The 27,711-nt window shown below is 43.7% G+C and overlaps 1 protein-coding gene across 1 annotated transcript in view; it reads right to left on the bottom strand.

Moving 5' to 3' along the window:
* PDE4B (phosphodiesterase 4B) overlaps window positions 1–27,711 on the bottom strand; it is a 376,836-nt gene that overhangs the window by 107,776 nt on the left and 241,349 nt on the right. The window contains 3 exon segments of the mRNA XM_032494515.1: window positions 6,628–6,698; window positions 6,821–6,857; window positions 15,099–15,293. Coding sequence (XP_032350406.1) covers window positions 6,628–6,698; window positions 6,821–6,857; window positions 15,099–15,293 — 303 coding nt within the window.

The following is a 27,711-nucleotide window of genomic DNA, read 5'->3' as shown; positions in this document are numbered from 1 at the left end:
TCACAATGATGCCTCCTCTAATGTCCCCTGGTGCTTCGTTTGTACCTTCAGGGTTATTTCCTCACATTACAATTCACATGGCACGTTCCATCCCCACCCCTAATCTGTGACCCATTGGTGGTGGGATCCAGTTCTGACCCCTTTCTGTATACCCTCTGCGGGACCCACCACCATGTGTCGTGAAGAGTAGGAACGCCGTAACTGTTGAGGAACTGTCAACAGAATGAACCATTGATGTGACATTGATCTGAGGCTCCAAAAAACATATGAATGATTTATCTGCTTTCCCTTCCTCTGTAGTCTTGGTTCTACATACTCCTCGCTGTTCCTCACACATGGCATGTGCTTGCGTTGCCGGGCCGTTTGCATACATTCTGCTCAGCTGATCACTCTTCTACTCTTTAGGTGGCAAACTCCTTCTTATGTTCTAGGACTCTAGTCCGGCGTCACCTCCGCAGGCATCCTCCCCTTCCCTCCTGGGAGGTCATCACTGTCTGCACCACTGCTACTTTCCTAGGCCTGCCCCACCCGAGTGCTGCTCTTACTGTACAGCGACCCCCATCCTCCTGTCTGTCTCCTCGACTCGCCTGTGAGAAATGTAAGCAAAGACGGAATCCCATTCATCCATGTAACTTTGGGATCAGCAGGATATGTGGTAGGAAATAGATATTCAATAGGTATTGATTAGATTAAAACATATATCTTTTTAATACTTTATTTTACCTGTCTTCCTGGGTTCCAAAGATGGCTTTTGTGAAAAGAGACATAGAACTAAGAGACCCGAAATACTGGAGCTTTCTACTTTCTTAATAGCACAACTCCTCATAGCACTGGATTCCCCCAATGACTTCTTAAAAATTATACAAATTATATAAATTCCTTGGTCCCAGGAGTTAATTTTGAACATATAGCTTTTATTTAGATCTGGTAGTTCAGGGAAGCAAGCACCTGGGTGCCTAAGCTTTGGAAAGGCAAGGGCTACGTTTATCACTTTTTCTCAAGACCTAGAACAAAGAAGAGGCTCAATACGTTTTGAACGAATGAATCACGTCTGGAAGCTGCATTATTGCTGGCAGGGCACGAGAGTACCAGTCAGAAAGCTGTGATGAGTGCCAGAAGAAAATGACACTGGTTGCCCACGATGGGTCCAATGGTCCCTAACTTAAGGAAGAACCGTAAGAAGTTCTAAGCCTGGGTTGTAAAGATGGCGGTATTAACAGGGAGGATAGTGTGGCTGCAACCATTAATACTTTCCAGCCCTGCAGAGCGCAGTGGAAAAAGAATGGGACTCTGAATAAGACAACAGGAATTCTAATCCTGGTTCTGGCACCTTCCAATCAGATAGCCCTGGGCAACTCACTGAACCTCTCAGTTTCCTCCTCACTTGGGGAGAACAGGCAGCAACTAACATTTACTGCTAATTTACAGTGTGCCAGCTCCCGTGTGAGAGGTTTTACATCTATTTCCTCCTTTACTCTGAGGAAATTTGGCTAGGTTCTTTCCAGCTCTGAATGCTCAAGATTTTATTATTCTCAGCTAATTTAAATCCCACGCCAAAGACACAAAGCAATGAAAGACACTTCGATATACACTGGGGGAAAAAAAGTGGTTATTCATTCTTTCTCAAAGACTTCATACATGTTGATTAAATTATGCCTAGGAAGAATGTTGACACAGAGATGTGACATGCTCTCCTGGTCGCCATGGTGATATCTGTGATGTTAGTGACGGAGCTGGAGGATGGAGGACACGTCTTTGCTCCCAGCTCTGTTCCCTGGTCATTGGACTGCTGACTGGTAGGCACTCTCAGGCACATGCAATTTCTCCATCAGTCTGTTTAAAGCCAGTAAATGCTTTAGGGGTGCTTATCTGAATTAACAACTCTAATGAAAGCCATACTTTCAAAATTCCTGGGACAAAGGAAACACAGGTTTTAATTTGAAGCCAAGAAATACAGGCCCAATCAAGCATTCCTCAGGAAAGCATCTCATGGAAATGCAAGGAAATCACCTCCACGGGAAGTTTAAGATTTTCACCCTTTGGGTGGTGAAGCTCAGACAGACAATGGACTGCTTTTACGCAGAGCAAAGAGCCAAAAGATGGGTTCTATGTGGGAGTTCCTTTTCATATTAAAAAACACCCTCTTCAGGTGTCCAGTGAAAACCATTCCAAGGACATAATGATTGCTTAACTGTCACATTCAAGGCAAGGAGTGGCACCCTGGAACCCCAGTCAAACATCCCAGAAAGTGGCTTTTGCGTTCCATGGGTCTTATCGGTTTCCACTGTTAAGATTAGTGACTATCAGGTTTGGGGTGGGAGGGGAAGCGCTCTTAGTACAGTGGGTCCGTTCTCGTCTTCGGTTACCTTTATTTGTTTGAGGGTCATGACTGCCTAGGAATAGGAGGGAGTGCCATAAGTGGACTTTCAGTGTTCCCACCTGCCCCTGTCAGGCTGCTCCATTTGTGGCTGAAACCCATCATTCAGTTCTCAGGGTGAGTTAGACAGAGGCAATCTCAACTCCCTTTGGTGAAACCCCAGTGGGGTACGTGCCCTGCCTTGAACTCTGTTGGTTGGTGTTAGTTTCAAGGAAGTACTGAAATCAGTAGGAGGATCGGCTCTGTACAAATATGGGTCTGGATTTGGGAATGATCATTAGAGGCAGCCGTCCTACTGCTGGAGAGCTATTATGTTTGGTGAGTGAGGTTTGGACCAGAGGTGACATGGACTGCCATAATTTGGAGGGCGGTCCTCAGCCAGAGAGTGAGAATTGGCTCTGGGTGAACTCTGTGTATGTCAGCGATGAAGGTTTATGTGGCTCAAAACTCCTAAGGCTATGGAAAAATCTGATTCTCCAGAAAGTAGCTTTAGCTGACAGCCTATTAATCAGCAGGGATAGGCTGAATTCCCCTGATACTCTAACAGAGGAAAAACCTCCAAGCCATGTTAACAAACCAGTAACTGAAAACATCCTGCCACGTCACCACCCACCCCCTTCTCCCTGGAACTGTGCAGTGTAGTGGCCTTGAGTCTGCCATGCCAAAGAAGCCTTTGAAGTATCTCCTTATTAATCCCTTGCTCCCCGGTTACCACCTCCATCATCTTGGTCCAGGGTTTTACTCTTCATATCTTAATTCCTGAAACACTCCTCTAGCTCATGTCTCTGCTTCAGGCCCTCTGATCTTCAGTAATCCCATAAGGTCTTCCTAAATGACTCTGTTCCAAAGCCTTCAGAGATTTTGCCCCATAACCCAGAAGACTTAATAGGTGTCGTCAATGGAAAGATGTGAGATAACAGAAAATACCTATGGTGGTCTCTGCCCCTGCTTGCTGACACAGGGCTCCTAAAACCGCTGTAATTTCTTAAGTAAAAAGAGCACTAGGAGCATCTTTGGTTCTAATGAGATGACTCTGGGTGGGGTCCTGGATGGCTCCTGGTCACCAGAAACACTAAGCCGTGATTAGCAGCTTAGAATTCGCAGCTCTAACCCACATCCTCCAGTGAGGAGAGAGGGTCTAGGAATGGAATTAATAATTGATTATGCCTGTGTGAAGAAGCCTCCGTAAAATCCTAACAGTATGGGGCTCAGAGAGCTTCCAGGCTGGCGAACAGAACCACACCGGGAGGGTGACGCACCGCAACCCCGTGGGGCAGAAAGCTCCTGCCCTCGGCGCCCTCCCAGACTTTGCCCTGCGTGTCTCTTCATCTGGCGGTGACCTGTATCCTTTATCATATCCTTTAGCAAACTGGTAGACATCAGTTAGTGTTTCCCTGGGTCCTGTGAGCTGCTTGAGCGAATTTATCAAGCCTGAGGAGGCAGTCATCAGACTCTAGCTGGTGGACCAGGAATACGGATAATAACTTGCGCTTGCAGCTGGTGTCTGAAGTGGGGCAGGGGAGGCAGGCAGGCTTGTGGGACTGAGCCCTTAACCTGTGGGATCTGATGCTACCTCCGGGTAGATGGTGTCAGCACTGAGTGAAATTGCAGGATGCCCAGCTGATGTGAGACACTTGCTCGTTGCTACGGGGAAAAACGTCCCCCATACTTGGTGACCAGAAGTGTCAGCAGTGGAGTGCTCTGTGTAGGCAGTAAGAGAGACATACGGGGAAGACAAACACGGGAGGGAAGAACTAGGTTTGAGCCCTGCAAAACAGAGCCAGGATACCAGGTTTCAAGCCTGGCCCTGCTCATCCCCAGAAGCGAGACGTTCTTGCACTTGGCGTCTAAGCTCTCTGAGCTTTGCTCCTTGTCCTCAGAGTGGGGACAACATGCCTGTCACATATATCACTTACGGTGATGATGACTGAGATAACAGACTTGAAAACTCCCAAGTGTGACCCCATTTCTGGATTCAGCAAGAGAAATGTAATGATCACTTCTACTAGCTCACATTTACTGAGCACCTACTGCGTGCCAGGCGCTGCTCTAAATGCTTCACAAATATCAACTCACTTTATCCTCAGAACAACCCTAGTTTACAGATCGGGAAACCAAGCTCTGGAGAGGTTAACTAACTTGCTCAAGTCATATAATATTCGATTGGTAGAATTTAGTTGTGAGGCAAGTAAATAAGGCCCAGAAGTCATATTCTGTAAAGAAAAAAAGGTGGGGAAAGAGAAAGGATCACGTCTGAAAAAATAATTTCCTAGACAACTTGTGGTCTTTCTTCAACAATTATTAATTCAGAGATTTATACGTGTGATGAATGCTTGGGGTGCACACACACTGTGTCAGGCATTCTGCTAATCCTGACAAAGTCAAGAAGAAGTGAATGTAATTTTCAAGGGGACTTAACGGGTGTCACGCAGTCTGGTGGTGACAGAGACCCAGAAATGATTTGCAGAGTGCTCTGGGGCCACGGGGAGGGGGGGCGTTCAGCCAGGCTCGGCGGGCTCAGGGGAAGCATCCTGGTGAAGGTGACGCCAGAGGTGCGTTATAAAAGACAAATAGGATTCAGCTGGGCAATCACTGGCAGCTGGAGAGTGACACTTTAGGGAGGGAGAACATTGAGTCCATAATTAGGACAGAAACTCGAACACACAGGGAGCAATCAGGCCACAACTGTTAGACTGTGATCCCGTGTGGCCAGGGACCCGGCCTGATCGTACACCGCTGGAGGCCCTGGCGCTTCCTGTTAGAATGTAAGCCCTGAAAGGGCAGAGAACTTGTCTGGTTTGGTCACTGTTCTATCCTCAGTACCTGGTATAAGGCAGTGCTCAATACATACTTGGTAAGTACGCACGTGCACGCATGAATGAATAGTACACTCAGTAAATACTCATTGAGCGAATTATTTAATAAATGAATAAAACAGGGAGCACCACTGCAAAAGAGGCTGGGCAAGCCTGGAGCTTTCCTGCGTACTGCATCCAACATAAGCCCGATCAACTATCTAACTTGAGTTGGAACAGGAGGTGCCTTGGGGCCAAGCACCCGCATTTGAACTTGATCTGAATGATAAGAGTGAACCACTGAAGTGCCTCAAGCCGGAGAGGGACCTGGTCAAACAGCAGGTGAGAAAGAGCTCTCTGGGGGCAGTTTGGAGAACAGTTTCGAGGAGGAGAGACCAACGGTGGGAAAAACTCGGCGGGGGCAGGCAGGGCCCTCTCCCAGGAAGCTCAGGCAATTACAGAACAGTGGACGGAAAAGTATGCTTTCAAAGCAGGGTTTACCCTCACTTGTAACAACTCCACTCAGTAAAAGATTTGGATGAAAGCAAGACAGAGGGTCGATGGGTAATTTCAGAGACTGGAGACGCAAGGTGTGCTATAGGGAGCACTAGCTTAGAGAAGTCAGGAGGTTTAGGATCTGGCCCTGGGGCGTCTTTAACCTGTGGTGTGGTTGTTAGCAACTTGCTGGATTCCTGAGGGCCTGCTTTCTCCTTCTGTGAAAAACAAAGAGGCTGCATCAGTGGTCTCAGAGTTCTCCTCTGGCCCTACCATTCCAGGATCTTTGGTTCTGTGACCTTCTGATCCCTGGGATGATCTTTTAAACTGCTGGAGAGTGATCTGGCCAGCACGGAGACTCACAGGCTGAAATCATTTCAGAGGACAGAGTTACTGCAGGATTATCAAGTGCACATCTTGCATTTTATAGATGAGGCCAAGGTTCAGCCACGTTAGTTGAAACGGCCAAGTTTATGTAGTTAGTTGGGGACAGAAGAGAAGATAACCCCACTCTTACTCATCAAATTGCAAGAACCTGTTTACATATTACCCAAAAACAGGCACATCAGGACCTAAACTTTTGATACTTGTAATCTTAAACTTGAATCTCTGAACTCATTAATAGCTTATTCCAAAAAAAATTTAACAGCATTTATGGCCCTTACTGATGGGTATTCATACTTTCAAGTAGTAAATACAAACAAAACACCTCATTCTTTCATTTGTCGAACTCCTGTTTACTAAGGGTCAAAGGTACAAAGATTAACAAGATCTGGACTAATTTCTATCATCTTACCAGTTCTAAAATACTATAGTGTTCCATCCGACTTTCAAATTTTATACTGTCTCCTAACCTAGCTAGGGGGCAAATCTCCATGCAATAGTTTTTTTTTCTCAGTGCAGTTCGGTGTGTTGCCGTCATGGAAGGGATTCATAACTGCACAGAAGGTGCACACTTACTTGTTGGATGTTCCATGAAGGTTTGTCAGTATGGTGAAGTTGTTTCTCACACTTCGCAAGCTGGCGAGGACCTACAAGGAAAATGTTTCCGTGGTTAGGGACAAAAGGAGACGAATGGGCAGGGTCAGGGGCCACACTTAGAAACTGCACCCAGGGACAGAGTGAGAGGGAGCCAGGCCAGCATGACACATACCTGGGCGAAGGGCGTTACAATCAAGTCATCGCCGTGTCTGGTGAAAAAGAGAGAAAAGAAACACTTTCAACTGCATTTGAATGATAACTGTGACATATAAGCTGTAATAGTAAACTTTATCAGGGTGAGCAACACAAATGTTAAATAAGTTTTTCTACCTGGATCTAAAGCAGGACTGACTTAGTCGCAGATGGGGATCTTAGGAACTTGAAAGAAAGAAAAAAAAAAAACCAAAAAACTACCAGGTTCATGGCTCCTGGATGTACAGTGGCTACACATAAAAGCAGCTGCAAGTAGGCATATATCTTCAGGGTATGTTCCCATTAAACGGCAGACCTAAAGGACTGTAATTCAAAGCGATTTGTGGATTTTGGTTGCCAGTGCCAGGAAATTCAAAGGGAGGGCTGCTTACAGGCACACACAGAGTAGGAAAAAATGGCATAACAGTCTGGATAAAGGTTAACTTTGGATTTCCTGGCTTTTGTTGATTTGAACCACAGCCTCAATGCCATTTAAACGCATATTTTTGTCTGGGAATCCCATTACCTTTTGTTTTTAATATAACTTTTTTCTTAAAGTACCCAAGGAAAAGCTTTTAAGGGAGGACAGGGACTAAACCTACTATTACCATATCATTGTCTCTCTGTCCCAGAGATCTGATCAAGCTGAATCCAGCGTTTTGTAAATCTGTACTTAAGAAGAGTCAAAAGTATATTTTCAGAAATGCATTCTCTCTGACATACGCTTTGATAAATCTTCTTAAGCCCACATGCAGCAAGCTCTCTATCAGAGTCTTTAGTAGACAAGCTGGCCTGAGCTGAAGACCCCAAATCAGGCCAGTTTGTTATCACAGCGTGAATCCTAACAGCCACGCAGAAGGTGGTTGACCGTGAGTTTCCGTCACTGTCTGATCATCTTCTCTGTCTTCACGATCGCCACACAAATGGGGCACCTTGTTCGCCAGCTGTGTGAGTGCAACCAGTGGTTAGCAGGCCCCTGCCCAGGACCAGGCGTCACATGAGGCCTGGGGTCCAGAGCCGAACACCACCTCTGTCCCTGTGGGCCCCTTCTGTAGCATAGGCTTCACTTTGGGGTCTTGCTTCAGAGTTTCCTTTCTAACTATATCTTTAGCTAGAAGTCCCCCTTCAATTTAATCTCGTAAACTTCTTGCGCGCCCGCTTTGTGCAGTGACTCAGTGGCTGGAGGAAGACCACTGACAAGAGCGAGCGTTCTTTGAGTGATGACCACGTGTCAGGCCCTGAGTGAAATCTCGTTTAATTCTTGTAACAAGACTTGAGGCAACCACTCCTATTCCCATTTCATGGACGATACCAAGGCTCAGAGCAGGCAAGTGAATGCTTGACCAGCACGTTGCTAAAAAGTGGAAGAACTGAGACTGATTCCAAAAATCTGTGCTTTTAACCATTATGTTTCCTATTTTATGTTGACCTCACATGATTGATTGAATTATACAGAATTCATGATCCCCCCCAAATTAAAACATAATAGGGGAGACAGAAAAAACTCAAAACAACAGATGTTACAGAATGAGAAAGACAAACAATGGATACTTAACGGGGCGCAGAGGAGAAGTGACAGTTATAGAGCAGACAAAGTAGAAAAGGCTTGATTGAATGGGTGGTGTTCGAGATGAACTCTGAAGGGCAGGCATTAGAAGGCCTGGGTGGTAGATGCTCCTAATGAGAAATGCACTGAATTGGGAAAGGACTGGACACTGAGATGCTTGGCTGCTGTGTGTGTGGAGCTGAGCACGTTATAGGCATTTGTAGAGGATAAGACTAGAAGGTTCTCCACACCCATATTATGGGCAGGGTGGACAACTGGTTGTGGAGTTGGGGCTTAACTCAGTGGAAGAAATTAGCCAGTGAAGGTTTTTAGTGAGAAAGGCGAACAGAAAAGTCTCTGGAAAGTAAAATGCTGTGGACACCGAGAGACGGTGGGACAGAAGGACAGAGCCAGGAAGCGCAGGCGGGGGGACCTCCAGATGAGAAGAAACTGGTGAGGCAGAGGAAGGAGCAGGAAAAGACAGCTGGGAGAAACCCTGGCTGTCTTGCCAAGGACTTGGCCTTTAATTAGGTAAGGGGTCATAAAGAAATATATTTCCAGTTTTAAAAATGGGGTATTTGGGAAAATAGTGAAGTCATGAGTAGAAATAAGAAAGTGAGGAGAAATGGGAGGAGATGTGTCACTTTCCCACGTGTTGAGTTTTAAGATCCCCGTTGATACGCCGGTGGAAACACCAAGTGGGAAGACACTGAAATATGGGAATTAGAGCTACAGATTTTGGAGTTACCTACGATAGTGGGGACTGTTAAAGCAATGGCGGGGAGTGGTTTCTTAAGGTGGGGGTATAGAGAGAGTCAAAGGAAGAACCTGAGCGTTCTTGGAGAGGAGCCACAACCAGAGACAGAATGAAGAGTGGAGAGGGGAGCAGTTGGGATAAACGCAGGGTGGTCAGCTGTTACAAGAGCTGCCCCTTCCCAAGCTAGCTCTCTGAGATGAACTTTGATGGGGGAACGTCTTGCTACGTGTTCAGATTTCTGCTCTGAAGTTCGCACTGTTCTTAAGACTTCAGAGTGAGTTGGGGATAAGGTCAGAGTTAAGTAGATCATCTGTGGCGCGTGCATTTCTGGAGTCTAAATACCCAACAGAAGTTGAATAATGCAAGCAAATCTCATACATGCATAGCACCTAAAGCGAATGTACTGTTGCATGAAGGGGAGTCACTAAAACTGTACAAACTAATGATTAAGGGAGGCTAAAAAAGCCCCCAAAACATGCAGAGAGGGCACCACGTCAAAATAACTTGATCATCATGAAACTTGAAGTTTAGGAGAGCAGAACATTCAGAGGCAAGAAATGAACTTGCAGATCCCCAGCACTGGGTCCCTTAAAGAATCTGAGCTGCAGAAGCTAATGTGTGTCACACAGTAGCTGCTAGAGAAATGATCAGATAATTTATAGATAGTTTATAGCAAGTACAGGAAAGAAAAGAAAAAAAAAAACCTCCTATTTGAGTACAGCCAGATTAATTATAAAACTACTCTAAATTAAAAAATCATAATTTGATATTTTAATAATTAAGAATAAAATGGCACAAAGGTAACAAAACGTCTGATTGGTTATGAAAACTGACGTAATTCTTAGTTTCCCAAACCACTAGCAACGTCAATGTGTCTTAGGAACAAGGCCAGATATTCAGAACCATGGAACGAGAACCACCTAGTGGCAAAACCAGCACACTACAGTTTTATAGAATAACTGGAGATGAGCATTCTGTGGATCTCAGAACTGAGTGTAGGTCTCCTCTGAATATTTTGGAAAGCAAAAATGCTACTTCCTACTGCTACACTCTGGATTTTTTTTTAAAATTTCACCCTTCTCTGTTTCATACCCACATGTAGAATCTTACTTGGACTTTTCTCGTAACACTGATTTTGGTCTGTCTTAGAGAGAGACGTATACTACTGCAGTTAAGAGCGCGGCATTTGGAGCCAGACAGCACTGGTTTGTTCCTCAGTCACACTATTACTCACTATGAGGCATTAGGCAACATCCCTATGCCTCAGTTTCTTCATCTGTAAAATGGGGTGTTGTGAGAATGAAGTGTGTACACCTCTGACAACAGTGCTCGGCACATAAAAGCATCTTAGTTATGTAGCTGTGGGTATCGTATTAGCAGTGGGTGTCATATTATCATAATTAAAGAATTGCATGTCTGTCTTCCCAGCTGGTGAGAACTTCTTTAGCGTAGCCATTTCTGTCCCATTATAATCAAGGAACTACTATTTATAATGTACTCTACAGAGCATCTTCATGTACCTTATTTCATGGGATAAGAGAATGTTCTTGACTCTAAGAAATGGTGCAAAAAACACCTGTCCTGTTGGTGAAGCCCCAAACCTCCCTCTCCCTCACCCCACAGTCAACCACCCACCCCTACTGATCCTAACTTGCAAATGTTCATTAACCACCCACTGGATCCACTCTAACACAGATGCCCATTCTCCACTATGTGGATTACCAAGGCAGCCTCCTATTTGACTCCTGGAGACTAGTCTTCAGGCTTGTCCACTCTCCAAACCATTCTTCAGACTGGAATCAGAGCCATCTTTCAAAAACGTTGGTCTGATTGTGTATTTTCTTGCTTAAAAGCCTTTAGGAGCTCCCCACTGCTTGCCTGCAGCATAAAGGCCAGCTCCTCAGCACAGATGCTTCATGATGTGAGCCCCACTTATTTCTCTAGCCTCGTCATTCTCCACTTCCTCATCCCCTCACATCCTCGGCCTGAGCCATACTGAGCTGTGGTTCCCCACAGGCTCCTGACGACTGGAGAGTGAGTTAGCACCGAGCCCTCCCTCCCGCACACCCTTCTGCCCGGCTAACTCCTCTTGCTTGGCTGTCACTCCTCAAAGAGGGCTGCCAGCCCCGCCTGGCCAGCTCTCTCATCGAAGTCCTCTGTGTACTTTTCTACCATTGCACTCATCCAAAAGTATGACCACTGCCTATTGACTTATTAATCTTTCAGCTCCCTTAAAGACATAGAAAATGTCTTGCTTGCCAAGTGCCTAAATGTAAGTAAATTTTTGTTAAAAGATAGAATGAATATAATCTTCCTAACAGCTGGAAAGGTAAGCAGAGCAGAAATTAATATCATTATTTTTATTTTTCATCATTATTTAGAGTCTGTTCATGTATGGATATCCATATGGTTTAATCATCTAGACTCCCTGGATTTAAGCCTTGACTCCCCCATTTCCTGGGCAGGTTACTTAACCTCTCTGTGTTCCAATGTCCTCATCTTTAAGACAAGAAAATTATAGCACCAACTTTCTTAGGGTTATGGAGATTAAATGAATTAAAATATGTACAGTGTGTTAAATAGCACATAGGAAATGCTTCACAAATGTGTACTTTTATTTGCAAGTAATTAAGATACTACCAGAGATTCACTGTCTTAAAGCCAGTAAGTATGATGGCTGTGAGCTTAACTCAAGGCTTAGACATCACATGATACTTTTTTGGTCGTCCACCAATAGATGGGTCTTAAATTTAAATGGGCTGTTTTTTCTGCTTTTCCCCTTGGTTCTCAGGTCTCATGTCTCTTGACTGCTCTCTCTAGAGACCACTTAGTCCTTACGCAAATAGTGGCTTTAAAAAGTTCCTTGTCTATGTAAGCCTTTGCAAATGGTATGACCAAATGGCGGGAAAAGGGATCTTCCTTCCCCGTGGCTTTGCAGGTGGATACTCAAAACTTGGTCCTGTCCAGGGTGGTTCCTGCCACAGTTTGGGGCGACAAAACCAGCCTCACCAGTTTCCAGGACTTCATGTTCCCATTGGGAAATCTTGGTATACAAAGGGATTCCACTAAGGATGACTACACCACAGGAAGTGAGCAGAAGCCAGCAGATTATTGCCACATCTAGGAAAGCATCTGAAATTTCCTTTGGGATCCAACGGTGATCTTGTTTTCTCTACTAGAAAGTCTTATTCCAATCTTTCTTTGGTTGTTGTAAAAACCACTTTTAATTTTCTGTTCACATTTTTATCCTTAGTATCTTTTCACTCACTCTCTCTGCTTATACTTTTCCTCCTGAAAGAGTTCAGATAAGGAATTTAAAAAAGCTAGTGTTATCTCTACTGTTAAGATTTAATGCCGAGGAATTATGCAGTTTCCCACCTCTTACATAAATTCGTGACTGCTCGGCGCTGGATGCGAGGGAGCATGCCACAGCCTCCACCCAACAGCCTTCGCATCCAGAGTCGGGACTTACTGTTGTCCCTTCTATTTGGCTTTATGGATAGAAGACAGGAGAAGCAGTAAGAGGCTCACGGACTGCTGTTCCTCTGCATATTTCAAGTCATCCTGAAGAGTAACAAGCAGGTGAAACAGCCTTGAGAGCATGACTTTAGTTTAGCTCAAGATCCATGTATAAAACTGGATTTTTCCAACAAGGTCCTGATACAACAAAATTCCAGAAGAATCAGGATAGTCAAGTTCTATTTCCTGTTGTGTTGAGAAATATAAATCCCTAAACTGGCAAATATATGAAATTGTACTGTACTGTTGAAATTTTCGCAAAACAGAATTTGGCGCTATTTTTATTCACTTGAAGATTTTAGTCTATCTTGTTATCAGTGTCTTTGACAGGATGAGATTACGCTGCCAACTGTGTTTTCTTGTGAAGGAAGGACTATTCTTTACTATGAAAGTGTTCCCTTACTCCTTTATTAAAATTTGTAAACTTTTTTTTTAAGTGAGATTGATACTAGTTAACTTACACATATATTCCTTATTGGCCTAAATTTAAAGTTGGCAACACTCTGTAGGTTCTAAAGTTACGGGAAATCTTTGTTAAAATTGAAAACCGATTAACTATGGGTGTTAGGGGGCCTGGATGCAGAGTCACTCAGAACTAGATACCTGTGTCTACAGCTCTGGGCTGAGTGGAGTTGGTTTTTAAGTCTCTTCAAATGCAAAACTTCTATAACCTTTTGATTCTAAATAAGGAATCGCCAGAGTTTAATCTGAAATTTGGTTAGAACCTTCCGGGAAGCCTCTGAGTGACCCCGAGTTTGGGGGAGCTGTTAGCTGCCCTCCCGTGATACACATCACGTGCATGGAGCTCTGACCACTCTCAGCTCGCCACAGCTCCTGTGCTCTCCCCCAAGGAAGTCCAGAAAGGGGTTTGTTTTGGTGGAGGAGAGAATTCCAGCGTCAAAGCCTCCATCCGAACCTTGATCAGAAACTTCTTGGGTTCTACACTTTCCACAGCAAAGTGGTTACCTCTACGCTGAATTCATGTTTTCTACCTGATAGCAGAGATTGCACTTTGCAGTTTGAAGACCATAAGGCAAATAGAGTCCAGAAGTTTGGTATAGGGTCTGTCGTAGCTACATCGAGGGATGGAGCGTGGCACGGAGTCACGGGATAGGGGCAGGTCTGTCAGTTTCTCAGGGTCTCAGTTTCATCACCTACAGAGGGGGGATAACAACGGCGCCTACCTGACAGGACTGTTGTGAAGATGAAGAGAGAGAACATACGTCAATGAACGGGGCCCCGTGGGAGACACTCATGGAATGTTTCCGTTCACACACTAGCAGAGTGTCCCTCTTCTCTTTCACTTAACTGTAACCTCCCTGAGGGTATGCAGCCTTTTTGAGAATAATATCTGTCTTTAGCTCCTCTGTGATTTTTATCCACTGTTTTGTTCATCTTTAATGCCCAGAGCCTGACACACCGCTGTGGCCCAGAGGAGAGATTCAGTGCAGATTTGCCAAGTGACTGAATAAACGAATTTTGGCCCACCCAGTGATTGAGACATTATAGGGCAGGGGTGCTTCTATTAAAATTTGCTGGCAGAAATGCCCTGGGGAATATTTTCTTATTCGTTGCTTTAAAATGCCCCCTGCCCCTTTCCCAAGAGGGTGACCCTTTTCAGTTTCTTTTCCAGCAGCGGAAGAGAGCCTAGTGGAATTTTCCAGGCTGAAGACTTTAGGGAGTCTACTGATATTTTTATAACATATGGTGTTAAAAACAATTGCACGTGTGCCCAGAGACGTTTTAAGGCATGAATTCCAGCATCCAATTTTATTTGATTTCAGAAACTTAATAAACAAGAAACACAACCCAGTCATTGTTCTTTAAATAAAAATCAGAGATCTACAATTAATAGCAGCGAAACAGAAACATCAGGAACGCTTAATCGGGCAGTGGAGTCTGTTGTGTGTCACCCAAGAGCCAGGCAACAAGTGGGCATTGTGTTAAGGTTCCAGAGAAGGGACACAGCCATGTGACGGGATGACAGCTTATTAAATGTCACCCAGCAAAGGCCACTCACACAGGATGCATGTCAATAATCATAATTTTCCTCGTCCGCTGTAGCCTCATGCAAGCCGCACATGCTACAGAAAGTTCGAGAGTGAATTGCAAAAAGCGTTAAGGTTCTCGTGCCATAAATGAGCCAGCAATTCAGGAAATGAAGCCGAATAACAATATTTTTTAAAACTATCAATAACAGAAGTAAACCAAACACGGAGCCTGAGGTTTTGAACCCTCCTGGGGACCCTGGTTACTTATTTCTCATGCTGCAGAGCGTTCATGTCCTTAAGACGGTCATCACCGCCACCTCTGCTCATGCTCATTCTTCTCGCTCTTTCCCGTGGGCTAAAAGGGGAGCAGTGTTGCTGCTCTGGTGTGATGGGGGTAAAGACGAGGTCAGTGTCAGGCTAGGAGCCGGACAGAGCTCACACTTACTGCTCGCTTGGAAGTGAAGAGTTTCTCGACATCGCCTTTGGTGACAAGTCGTAGTCGCTGTCTGATCTGTAGAGAAAGGACTCTCTGCGCTGGCTGTGCCCGGGAAAGGTGCTGTGAAGCACCAGCCCAGAGGAAGAGCTGGCCTGGGGGTCCAGCGGGCTCCGACCTGGCGAAGGGCCATTTTCCACATCAAAGCTTAAAGAGAAAGCAGAAAGCTGGTCACATGAGAACCATGGAGCAGGGCACCTGACACACAGACTTGGAGACCCAACGCCTGCCAGGCACTTTACGTGGGACGTCACACGTCATGGGAAGTTTTAATTCTCCAAACAGCTCTGAGTTGCAGACATTCTCACTCTCATTTTGTACAAAGGAAACGGTCCCACAGAAGTTCAGTCATTGGCAAATAGTGGAGCCAGGATCTGACCCCCTGGAGCAAAGCCCCATGGCCTTTCAGCCGCATGAGCAACTTTGACAATTTCATAAAATAAACTGGTGCTAACAAGCACCTCCAGACACAGCATCTAACACAGCTCTAAGTGTCAGACACTCAACTATCACTTGAATGAGTCTTCCTAGCTGGGAGACGTCTTCCTGCCCTAAATATCACAGTCTCATTAAAGATACAATATGCGCATTTCTGAAATCCTGAAAACATCCACTGGCTGATTAAATGGGAGGCCCAGTCTGACACTTTATATTCATATACAAGTTTAACCACAGAAAATGACTTAATCTGATTATGCCAATCGCCCTCCAAGGCTGCGGAGCTCCCCTGCTGGAGGACAGTCCGGCTCTGGCAGAGGGATGTTACTGAGATTTCCGGTCAGTCTCCCTCACTCTGGAGAGGTACCCTCAAGCCCAGTATTGCGCAAACGAGCTCTGATAAATGGACACACAAGTGGAGGCAGCAGAGATTTTTGTCTCGTTTTCTCTCGCTCAGTCCTGCTGTCTCCTTAGGCACTGTGTGTTTCCCACGCTCCCCATCAGCCTTTACACATCTCCCTGCTTAGCCTTACACACCTCCCTTAGCCTCGTTGGCAGTAACTCTCTTGCCTTGCATTTCTCTAGACCACTCACTGCCCCCCCCGCTAAAGCTCTGCAGAAAGGTGTGGGAGAAGGTGTGGGGCTGGGGCTGCTCTCTTTTCCAAGCTGGACCACAACAGTAGGCTGCTTCTGTGCTCACTCTGCTGCCACAACTCACTTCTACATTTGTGGTTCTTTTTCTTTACTAGTTATTGCAGCTCACTCTCTTGAGGTGGATTCTGAGTATATTTCTTTAGTTCACAAGTTGCTCTCTGATCTATTTATTCCATTTACCCCGCTAACGACCCTGTGAAGTGCAGATCTACGTTTGAGGAAGGTGAGGCTTGGAGAGATTTTAAACACCTCGCTCAAAGTCACCGGCTAGTAAGTTGCAGAGCAAGAACTGGAAGACGCAAGTCTTCTAACCTAGTCCTCTACGACCCCAGACTTCTCTAAACACTGAATTCCAGAATGGCTCTCTGGGTCCCTGAGCACCATTTCCCTTCAGTCTCTAGATTCAAACATTTGTGTTTGCGATGTAGAGAATCATTTGGATTATGAGCAACCTTGGCTGTTATCTTGAATATAGACAGGGTGGCAGCGAATCGCCCTGAAGCTGTAGGTTTCCCTGAAACAGGGAAAGAAGAAACGACAGAACTCTGGGTTATAATACGTCCCCAGAGACCATTCTGAGAAGCTGCTTTTAGCCAACCCACGAGCTCCGGGGGCCTGGTCAGAAGCAGCAAGTGAGACTCTCTGCTTAAGAGGGCAAGCAAGAGCCCTAACAGTCCACTTTACGTATTTGGGCTTTCAAGGTTCTGCAGATGGATTTTCACAGCAGGCTCATGGTCTGGGATGGGGCTGTCTTTCCTGCAGGCAAGCAGGCAGGGGGGGGAATCATTCACACATTCCAGCCTATCTAAAGCTTAAAAGGGAGCATAAGCTTGGATATTTCATGAGCACTCATGTAATTGTAATTCACTTGGTATCTTCTGTACGGGCTTTAAGGGTATTAAAACATTGAAATACTTCTGTAATAGTTGTCAGCCAGCCACTGCCCCAGACCCTCCAGGATCTGCTGGACTTCCTGGTTATCCAGTAACTGAAGGGTTGGTGTCTGGAACAGCAGGGGGCCTCTGGCTTCCACATGGCGGCCTGTGTCCATTTAATTGGTCAGTGCCCATGCAGGACCAGTCATTAAATATTATGAATGTCACTGCTGTGTGTATCTGTGCTACAATCTTAGAAGAGGTGCCAAGTGGGCAGGCCTAGCAAACTCTCAGAACTTCTTCCCATTGAGGGTTTTCACCAGGGCACTCTCTGCCCTCTTTCCTGCTGCAGGCACTCCTAGTGGGTGGAAAGTGCGTCCACAAGTGTTCCCCTTAAAGTAGATGTCACACGGCACCCTGCCCCCAGTGTTAGTATCCAGGAAGTTTGGTCCTACCAGGTGAGCAGGGACTCGACCCAGACATTAAAACTCTCTTGTTTTGTTTTTCTTTTTTCTTCCTTCTTTACCCTGCCTAAACTCATAGAAGAGCTTGCTGGAATTCAGAAGAAGCCAAGGAAGAATTCTCTGGTGCAAAGAAGCAGTCTCAGGGAGACAAACGGCCTTTCATATTCCCTGCAGCACTGTTTCAAAGCAACCAACACGGGTGTTCAACTTAGGAACAAACATGAATCGCCAGCCAGACACCAGCCCCAGACACAGCAAAATTAGCAGGACAGACATCACAATACGTCCCACAGATCCAGGGTGGGAAGAGGAGGGTGGGCAAGGGGGAGACGGAGGACAGACTTAACCAGCAAAACGAATATACCCCACAGACTGACATACAATTAGGGAGAAAACGGAATCTGAAATGCCAGAAACAAACATACAAATGGAGTCATTTAGGGTAATTTTTGCCTCTGCCTTAATCAGGACACACATTTCACCTTTAGGTTTTTTTTTTTAATATTAAAAAATATTATTTTAAAAGTAAATAAGAATGTTTTATAAAATACAGACAATAGAGAAAATATTAGCAGTTTAGTATGGTTTCTGTTTTTAAATATTTTTTCTGTAGGCTTGAATCTTGATTTTTTTTCCCACGAGTTTTTTCGTGGAATGCACAGTTCCCAGAATTATCATTTTCCATGTCTGTGGAACTTAATGGTTCATCCAGCAGTTGCACCAAACTTTCTTAAGCATTTCCTCCTATTATTAGCCATCGTATTTATGATTTTAAATAACATTGTAATTGATGTCATTGAGTTTACAGATATTTCGATGAGGTCACCCAGAAGTTTCAGCTAGGTTGAGAAAGGATGTCACTCACGAGTTTCCGAATTTCTGACTATACCTGCCCACAGCCAGCACATGGGCTGAAGCAGTACTGAAAGCGGACTTTTTCTAGGAGCAGAGACACCCCCTGGCCCCACGCCCTGCCCTCCAGTCCAGCTCTCTGATGCCCAGGATGCTGCTGGCTGCCTGCTGACCCCCGGGGCTCTGTCTGCCTCGGCAGACCGCCCGGCACTGAACCAACCGCTTGCTGTCTGAGACTTAAGATTTTAACAACTTTCTCCGGGGTTGTGTCTAGACGTCTCAGCTCCTCGGGGCAGCTGCAGTGGTGGGTGATGCCGTGTGAGGGAGGTGGCGCTCCCTGTGACTAGAAGGCACCTTTCACCACTGTCTCCAGTAAGTCACTGTGTAAAGGTCAGCTCACTCACGTCACGTCCTCTAGTAGGTAATTGCTTACGCTGCAGCTACCAGTTCGATTTAGACACATAGTCCTCGTCCGTGCTCTCCTAGACTCCTTTACTTGATCACAGTATTTGCGATGTCTATTTAACTTTCCATTTAATTCTCCACTTATTTAGCTGCTCCACAATAGAGTCCATTAGAGATGTGGCATTAACTTATTTGATAAGATCTGTGAGGCAATGATCTAAAAATAATAAGAAACTGCAGTGTTCTCCCCGAACAAAACAAACTTATATAGAAAAACCACTGGCTTAGACGTTTGAGATATCTTTATACAAACCCCCATGAGGGGGTTTGTTTGCCATCTGCTTGGTCTCTTTCTTTTAAATAAAAGCGGGAACATTCTCTGCCCCACTTCGTCTCCTGGTGGTTTCCATTCCCTGGGAATCCATGCAAAGCCAGCCCTGCCCTGCAGCTGCCAGGGAGCCAGCAGGTGGCAGAAGACGGCTACAGCTCCCTCCAGATGCACCTCTCTGCCTCCGATCAGAGCAGGTGGGGCTGCTTGCTCGTCCTGGAGGGAGAAATAGGACTGAAGCCTTATTCATAAGCCTGGGAGAAAATACCAGGGATAAAGAGGAGAACCACAAGGTGTGTACGTGAAACCTTTTATTAAACTAAGGGAGGCTCCACTTCCAAGAATTCAAGCTAAGCCAGGAGGTTGCAGAGTTGCCTTCAGTGGTCCCTATGGTGGCTGTTACTGATCCCCCATTGCTGTAACAAAGACTTATGAAGCAGCGTCCTAGGAATAACTCACTCCTGAGTCAGAGGAGACTTCTCTTTTCCAACTCAGTCCTTCTCTAGGTGTAAGAGAAGTCTCATAGTATATAATATACAATAAGTCTCTGGTTGATTCTCACAGACAGCCCCCCTGAAAAGACCGCAGACTACAGAAGAAGAGATTTAAGCTCGCAGGTCAGCCGAGTGGCTCACCACCACTTGGGGAGAGCGTTCTGCTGTCTCGATTTTGCTTTTCTTTCTCAAAAATTTACTCATGGAGTGTCATCTACATCACTGGATTCTCACAACTCTGGGCTGATTCTCTTCCCCTCATTTCAAAGAGGAGAGAAAAAAAAAAAAAAGAGGTGCCAAAATGGGAAGCTGTGAACAATTCTAAAGCACGAACTCTTCTAATTACATCCTATCATCTGTGCCCAGGGGCATCTCCATATCCTCACGGACCCTCCTTGACCCCAGAACCGACCACACTGGGCTGCACTTGAGCTTACATATCTCTTTCACTCCATTAGACTGCGCCTTTGAAGCAGGGACTAAAGCCTTGTTCATTTTATGTTCCCAGGGCCTAGAACGGAGTTTCACGCTGGATGGCAGATAACAAATATTTGCTGAACGAATGCGAGGACCTCACCAGTTGATATCTTTTATCTGACAAAAAGCCACTTCTGTTTGGATTAAAACCTCTGGCCAGTAGAGACCTTAGAGGAGTTCCTGAGTGGGGTCAATAGGTTCCTCTTCCCTCGTTCTCCCCCATCCTCCCTGCAGTATCCCAGGAATTCCATCTCACGAATTTTGGCTTTTGAGAACATTTTGTCTACAGTAAGGTGTACGTTTAGGTATGGAGTCTGTGTGTGTAAGCGTGTGCTGTTGGGGGGGGGTATATTTGTGAAAAACTGCTATGTTTCTGTAAAGTTCTGTTGGAAAATATTTCCTGCAATTATATTCAGAAACTAACATCTTCAAATGCTTGCTTATCATTTTGATAAGAATAACCATTCACTAAGATGCCTGTACTGGCCGTCACCTCCATGTGCTATCTGGTCCCCCTGTAGATGGGGGAGCTGCACAGGGGTGTGCTTTTTTACCCACAATGACAGTGACCCACCTTTATATAATTAATGGCTGCAGGCTGCAGCCAGTCCTAATTTCTAATGAAGGACTTAACTGTGCAAAATCAGTCAGCATGACGTAAAGCCCATATCCCAGCTGAGAGCGAGCAGACCTCCTCTGGCCACAGTTAGAGCAGAACATCACAGTCCTGCCCTCAGAATCCAGTTCCAAAGTCTTGCCTTCCCTTGACATTCAGCTGATCTGAATTCTAGAAGCAGTTTCCCACAGCTTTTCTTTTTTCCTGGGGGCTTTGAAAACTACATCCACAGCCATAATCCAAAATTGCTTTCCCCACAGACGGCTTTAAGCAGACGTAGCTGAGTAATGCCCGTGAGCTCTGGGATTCTGGGGCTCTGGCTTCCAGATCCTGCTCTGTGGGGAAAATAACGGACGTGAACCAGGGGCTCCCTGCATGCTGCCCCCCACGTCTTAGTCCTTCCCCACGGAAATCAATGAAGCAGTGAATCAGGAGAAGATCGTTGAGGGATCTCTGAGATTAATCATCTTACAGAGATTTTAGAAATGGAAGCAACACTGCTTCTCAAGTGTGGTTTTTTATATGGTTAATGATAACTCATTCACTCAATAAATATTTATTAGCACCCATTATGAAACAAGGCACTGTTCTAGAGCTGAGAATTCAGCAGTGTGTAAGACGGACAAGGTTCTTGTGGGAAGAGATGGACAGTAAATAAATCAAATGAGATAATTTCAGAAAGTGATAAATGAGATGGAGAAAATAAAACCTAAGGTATGGTGGAGACAGGTGCAAGAAGAGTCTTTCTTTAGTTTGTGTGGTCAGCGGGTCCACCTTTACAGCTGCGTGGACTGTTCATTGCTCTACACCATGTGCACCACCCATATTCCTCAGATGGTGTCATCTGAGTTGAGATCTGATAGGGGCAGTAGTAAATTCTGTGCTTGGGTTCCTCCCAATCTCCATTTTCACACCCTTTTAAACCAAAGAATTGGGTCAAGTGATATTTGGGTTTGAATGTGGTGCCATTTATTAAGCCAGTGACTTAATTTTCCTCTTCCCTGCTTCCCCCTTTTCTGAGCTGAGTTAGCTGCTCCATGGCCTCATACAGCAATCTCTGTATTGACATCTGTCTATTGGTGTATCTCCACATAGCACTTGTTCAGCATAACTGTTCATGTTTTTGTCTGCTTCCACAGGGCTGTGTTTCTCGAAGACACAGAACCTCTTTTTCATATTATTTATCCCATTGCTAAGGGGCATGCTTGTCAGAAGTACTTAATAAATGTCTGATGAATAAAAAAAAAAATGAAGGAGTAAATGATTTGGGACCAGGATCCTCTTGATGCCCACCACTGACAGCACAGATGTACTTCTCCAACAAAAAGGAGTGTTAAGTAGTGTGGGGACATGGAGCCATCTCCTGCCCTCTGCCGTAATCACCCCTAAAAGCCAGCTCCATGAAGAAGAACCAGGGGTTTGCTACCAAATGCCACCTGCAGAAAGGGGCTGAAACTCCTTCCACAGGGCACCAAGCCTAAGAAGAAGGCAAATGATCCCACCTGGCAATGGTCATCCTCATCCCTTGGTGGTGATGGTGTCAGGGATTGAAATGGCATGAATATTCCTTGTGATGTCCCTTTGGCTGAGGGGTCTATGTTGCACGTTATTTTATTTGTTGAGCTCTTTTCTCAGGTTGTTAACATTTCACTAAAGAAATGCATATGCAAAAATGTAATACCAATATCTAACTTTTCTAATAGGATTGTAAGATGAGGGTCATTTCAAAAATTTTCTTTTAAATGCTTAGGAGCATATTTTAATGTGATCTTTTAATAACTTTGCATTGTGCTGCTCCTATATTATATGATTTTATGCACAAGAAAAACATAGGACCAATGTAAACAATCCTACCTCATAATTATAAGAACATTATTTCTAACACGTTTCCAAAATGCTCTGCCCATCTATTTCCAGGTAAAAATACAATGTTCAGAAACAGGAATGTTATGAAGTAAGTATATGTTTCTCTGTTTTCTAATTATGGCTGAAATTTCATAAACCCAGTTGCAAACTTCCATTCTCTAAAACCTTCTAAGAGAATAGGACAACTCAACGCTTTCTCCCAGAGATCTCCCAGATGAGAATAATTTTGTGTAGGAATGTGTTTTGTGTGTGGACTTTATAAAGCAGGGGTGTGGGAGGGTGGGAACTTACTACGAGGCTGAGAACTTACTACTTTGCATTGCTGCTGCCCTAGCTGCACTTCAGATGTACACATTATTCTCTTAGCTCAGTAATTTTTTTAGACTGCAGTCTCCACTTTCCCTAAAACGTTACCATAAAAGATATTCAAATGGCCTCTTAATGAGATATAAATACTCTCATTTATAAGTTTGGTAGGCCTGCCAATAATAAAATCTATTAATTAAATAAAATATTTATTAAGAAATATGATGCCAGTTTCCTGTAGCTCAAAGGCAAGTGGAATTAACTTCAAGAGAAATGAGATCAATCTGGGAAAACCATTTCTTACTCAATCAGTGACAGCTTCAAGAAATTGTTGCTTTCTTTTATAAGTTCTCACATACCAACTGGAAATCAGTTCCCGATTTCTGCTTGAAACCTATAGCTAAAATATTGTAGAAAAATGGTCAATTTAGCACATTTGTATATGCTCCAGTGATGGGGGACATGTTAACCCCATGAGACAATGAATTTCTCATTGTCTTTTGTATTGTTTTGATTGTTTAAGATTTGGGCCAGAACATTTGAATTTATTCTAATCTTTAGCCTAAACCACCTCCAGGAACTCCCACCATCCTCCATCCACTTACCCCGTCTCTCTCACTGCGGTAAACAGAGCTGCCAGTCTATTCAGTTGAATCATCCGTGACTTGGCATCCTTCCTCAACCCCACTTCCTCTACTCCAGATGACCAACGAGTCCTATCTCCCTTACATCAGAACTATACAATCTCTCTCTGCCGCCACTGCTTTATCGAGACATTAAAATCTCTCCTGAACTAGAGCAGCTACCCTGTGACTCTCCCTGCTTCCACTTTTCCCTTCATCCTCCAAACCCTTCTCTACATAACAGCAAGAGCAATCTCTTAACACAAAATCAAATCATGTCATTGCATTTAGCATAAAATCCAAACTCCTTACCTAGATTACAAGTCCCTTACATGATATCACCCCTGCCACCCCTCCAACATCACCTTGTATTCAGCTTCAAGGGCTTTCTTTCTGTTCCAGAAACATGCCCAATCCTTTCCCACCTCAGCAATTTTGCAAGTGTGCTTTGTTCACTGGTATATTTTCTTTGCTTCGAACAGTTTCTGGCTTATAGAAAGTGCTGAGTAAATATTTGTTGAATAAATGAATAAATGCTGCTCTCTGCTTATTATCTTCTCTACTCTTGGTACGGCTGCCTTCTCACTTTTTAAGCCTAGTTAAAAGTCACCTAGTTAAAAAAAAAAATTCCTTCTCCAACCCATTATTTTAAAAGGATGACCCCTTTTCATCATAGTACCTATTACAACTTTTTGCTGCATCTCTTTGTATGCTTGCTATGTTTGAAATTGTGTTTTTTGGTGTAAAACTCCAGGCTCCATGAGGGTCATCTATTGTATTTACCAGTGTATTAAGTAGTATCTGGAAGTGTGCCTAGGATGTGGTGCTGGTTCCGAACCAATGTCCGTTCAGTGGATTAATGAATGAATAAATGAGTGTGTGAGTATATTAAATAACAACAATCACCTCACTGACTCAGAGCAGAGCCAACTTATTGCTATTTTTCAAAAAATAATTCTTCATTAGGAGAAGGACTCATTTACTGATTTCCTGTCATTGGCATAGCTCCCACACTAATCCTCAGGAAGCTCAAATTTAAAATATCAGTTGGCATAAAAACGTGTTACAGGTTTGAAGCCTTTTTTGGGGATTATTACGCTGGGCTTATTTCAGAAAATGAGACTCGTTTTGAGATCAAATTTCACGAGTCATTGACCTTTCAGAGACAGCTTCAAGTAGGTGTTGAGGTCTGTACGGAGGCTGCATTTCCAGTCCTACGTTGGTGAAAGGCCATTAACTTAATATCAAGAACCTGGTATTTCAAAAAATTATATTGTCTAGAGAACAAATAGGCTATCTAGCCCTTTTTGGTGGAGGCAGGGGGTGGAAGGAGTGGCAGCATGGTTTGCTATTAACTCAAATCATAATCATAAAATTGGAAATCATTGCCTCAGCCTCCGGTCTACAGGGCACTTAATAGTGTTTACGTCAGTTAACATCTGGCCTCCAAATGTTATCAGTCTCATATGCTGCACCTGCAGACAGCCTGGCATTTGAGTTTTAAATACGTTCTTTTGGAAAGGAAGGAGGGCTGAGCGAAGGAAGATCAGAGAGAGTAGAGGGGGAAATATGAGATCACAGAATCTTTTCTCCTTGATTTAGGCAGTAAAGCTAAGAAAAGTGACACACTTTTTTTTTCCTCACAGGTATAGAGAACTTACTGTGTGCTGGGCCATGTGTTAAGTGTCTGGTAGACCTTAACTCATTTCACTGCTATAATCACTGTTAACTTGATCCTATTTATATGAAAAGGGTTTGTTCAAAGGGTTTAAATACTTTGCTGAACACCACTCAGCTACTGAATGCTGGATCTGGGACCGCAACCCAGTTTGACTGGAACCGTTAACAAATTCAGTCAACTCACTCACATCAGCAAACAACTGCTCGGTCTTTCCCCTCATCACCATCGATACATTTCCAGGTTTATATCTGAAGCCAAGCCTTCTGCTCTGAACCCTACCCTTTCTCCCCGACTCATAGATGGTCCTACTTTGCTTGCTCCTGCATCATCATGTTCCATTTTGCACATCAGCAAATAATCGAACTGTAAAGATTTATATCTAAAACCAACCAACCCACAATAAAAACAAACAAATACTTCCACCAGATATACGAAAGTTGAAAGAATTCATCACCAGGAGACTTGAGGTGCAAGAAATGTCAAAGGAAATCCTTCAGGCAGAAGGAAAATGGCACCAGATGGAAATCTGAATCTACACAATCAAATGAAGATTTTTTTGCTTATTAAAATCTCTGCAGAATATAGACTGAAAAGCAAAAATAGTAACAATGTTTTGTGACATTTACAACACATGTAGAAGTAAACCATATAACAACAAGAGCATAAAGGCAAAAAGGGAGAAGTAAAAATATATTGTGAGAAAGTCCTTATACTATATGTACTGTCTGAAGGTAGACTGTGGTAAATTAAAACTTACACTAGAATCCCTGAAGTAACCATTCATTATTTTTAAAGAAGAGCTATACCCAAGGAAATGACAGAGTTTCAAAATACAGGAAGCAAAAAAGGACAAATAGAAAAATCCACAATTATGACTTCAGTAATTGATAGAACAAATAGACAGAGGCCTAGTTAGGATGCAGAAGACTTGGACAACACTCCCAATGTGACCTGACAGGTAGGAAACTACAGCTACCAACCTCTGAATGCACATTCTTTTCAAGCGTACACGGAACATTTGCCAAGATAGGTAATATTCTAGGCCATAAGACAAGTCTCAGTAAGTTTTTAAAAATCCAAGTCATATAAAGTATGTTCTCTGATGGGAGTGAAATTAAGTTAGAAGTCATAACAGAAAGATCTCTAGTAAAGTTCCATGTATTTAGAAATAAACATTCGAAATAACTCATGAGTTAGAGACAAAATCAAAAGAGAAATAGACAGTGTTTTTAACTGAATCAAAATAAAAGCATGATGTATCAAAATCTGTGGGATGCAACTAATGCAGTACTTATGGGAAAATTTATAGCACTTAATATTTGTATTAGAAAAAGAAGAAAATACATGACCTCAGTTTCTATGCTAAGAAACTAGGGGAAACAAGAGCAAATGAAATGCAAAGTAAGCAGAAGAAAGAAGAGAAGAAGGAGGAAGAGGAGGGGGTGGGAAGAGAAAAGACAGTGGAAATACAATAGAGGAAGAGGGTGAGAGAATCAATGAAGCCAACACAGGTTCTCTGTGTAACCACCAAAACTGACAAACTTCCAGTCAGATTTACCAGGAAAAAAAAAAAGAGAAGATACAGATTAACAACGTTAGGAATGAGAAGAGAGACAGCAGTACAGATTCTAAAGATATTATAAAGACAGTAAGGAAAAATATTGTGATTAACTTTACGTCAATAAATTTGACAACAGATGAAATGGATAAATTTCTTGAAAAACACAAAATACTAAAGCTTACTCAAGAAGCGATCATGTGAATAGGACCGTATCTATTACAGAAATTGGATTTTAATGTTTAAAACATTCCCACAAAGAAAACTACAAGCCCAGGTGGCTTCCTTAGTGAATTCTGCCAAAAATTTAAAGAAGCAGTAACACTAATTCTACACATCCTTTCAGAAAGTTGAGGGGGAGGGAACACTTCCCAACTCACTGTATAAGGTCAGTTTTTCTCTGACACTAAAATCAGACAAAGACAACCCAAGAAAAGAAAACTACAGGTAATTTCTCCCATGAACACACATGGAAAAAATTTTAACAAAATTATAGCAAATTGAACCCAACAATATGTAAAGAGGAAAATATTATGATCAAGTGGGGTTTATTGATGGAATATAAGGTTGTTATAATACTCCCAAATCAGTCAAAGTCATTCATATTATCAGACTGAAAAAAAATGTAACCATCTATCTTAGTAGATGCCGGAAAAAAAATTCGATAAAATTAAATATCTGTTCTCCATAAAAAACTTCCAGAAAATTAGCAATAGAATGGACATTTCTCAACCAGGTAAAGAGCATCTATGAAAAACCTACATCCAACGTCATACTACAGAGTAAAGGACTGAATTATTTCTCCTGAACATTAGGAGAAAAGTCAGAATGTCTGTTCTCACCACTGCTACTCAGCATTTTACTGGAGGTTCTAATCAGCGCAATGAGGGAAGACAAACATAAAAGCATCTACACTGGAAAGGAAGAA

The sequence above is a fragment of the Camelus ferus genome, chromosome 13 (assembly GCF_009834535.1).
Source record: "Camelus ferus isolate YT-003-E chromosome 13, BCGSAC_Cfer_1.0, whole genome shotgun sequence".
Taxonomy (NCBI): Eukaryota; Metazoa; Chordata; class Mammalia; order Artiodactyla; family Camelidae; genus Camelus; species Camelus ferus.
The sequence above is the reverse complement of the archived record's forward strand: the minus strand, read 5'-3'. Positions and strand labels throughout refer to the sequence as shown.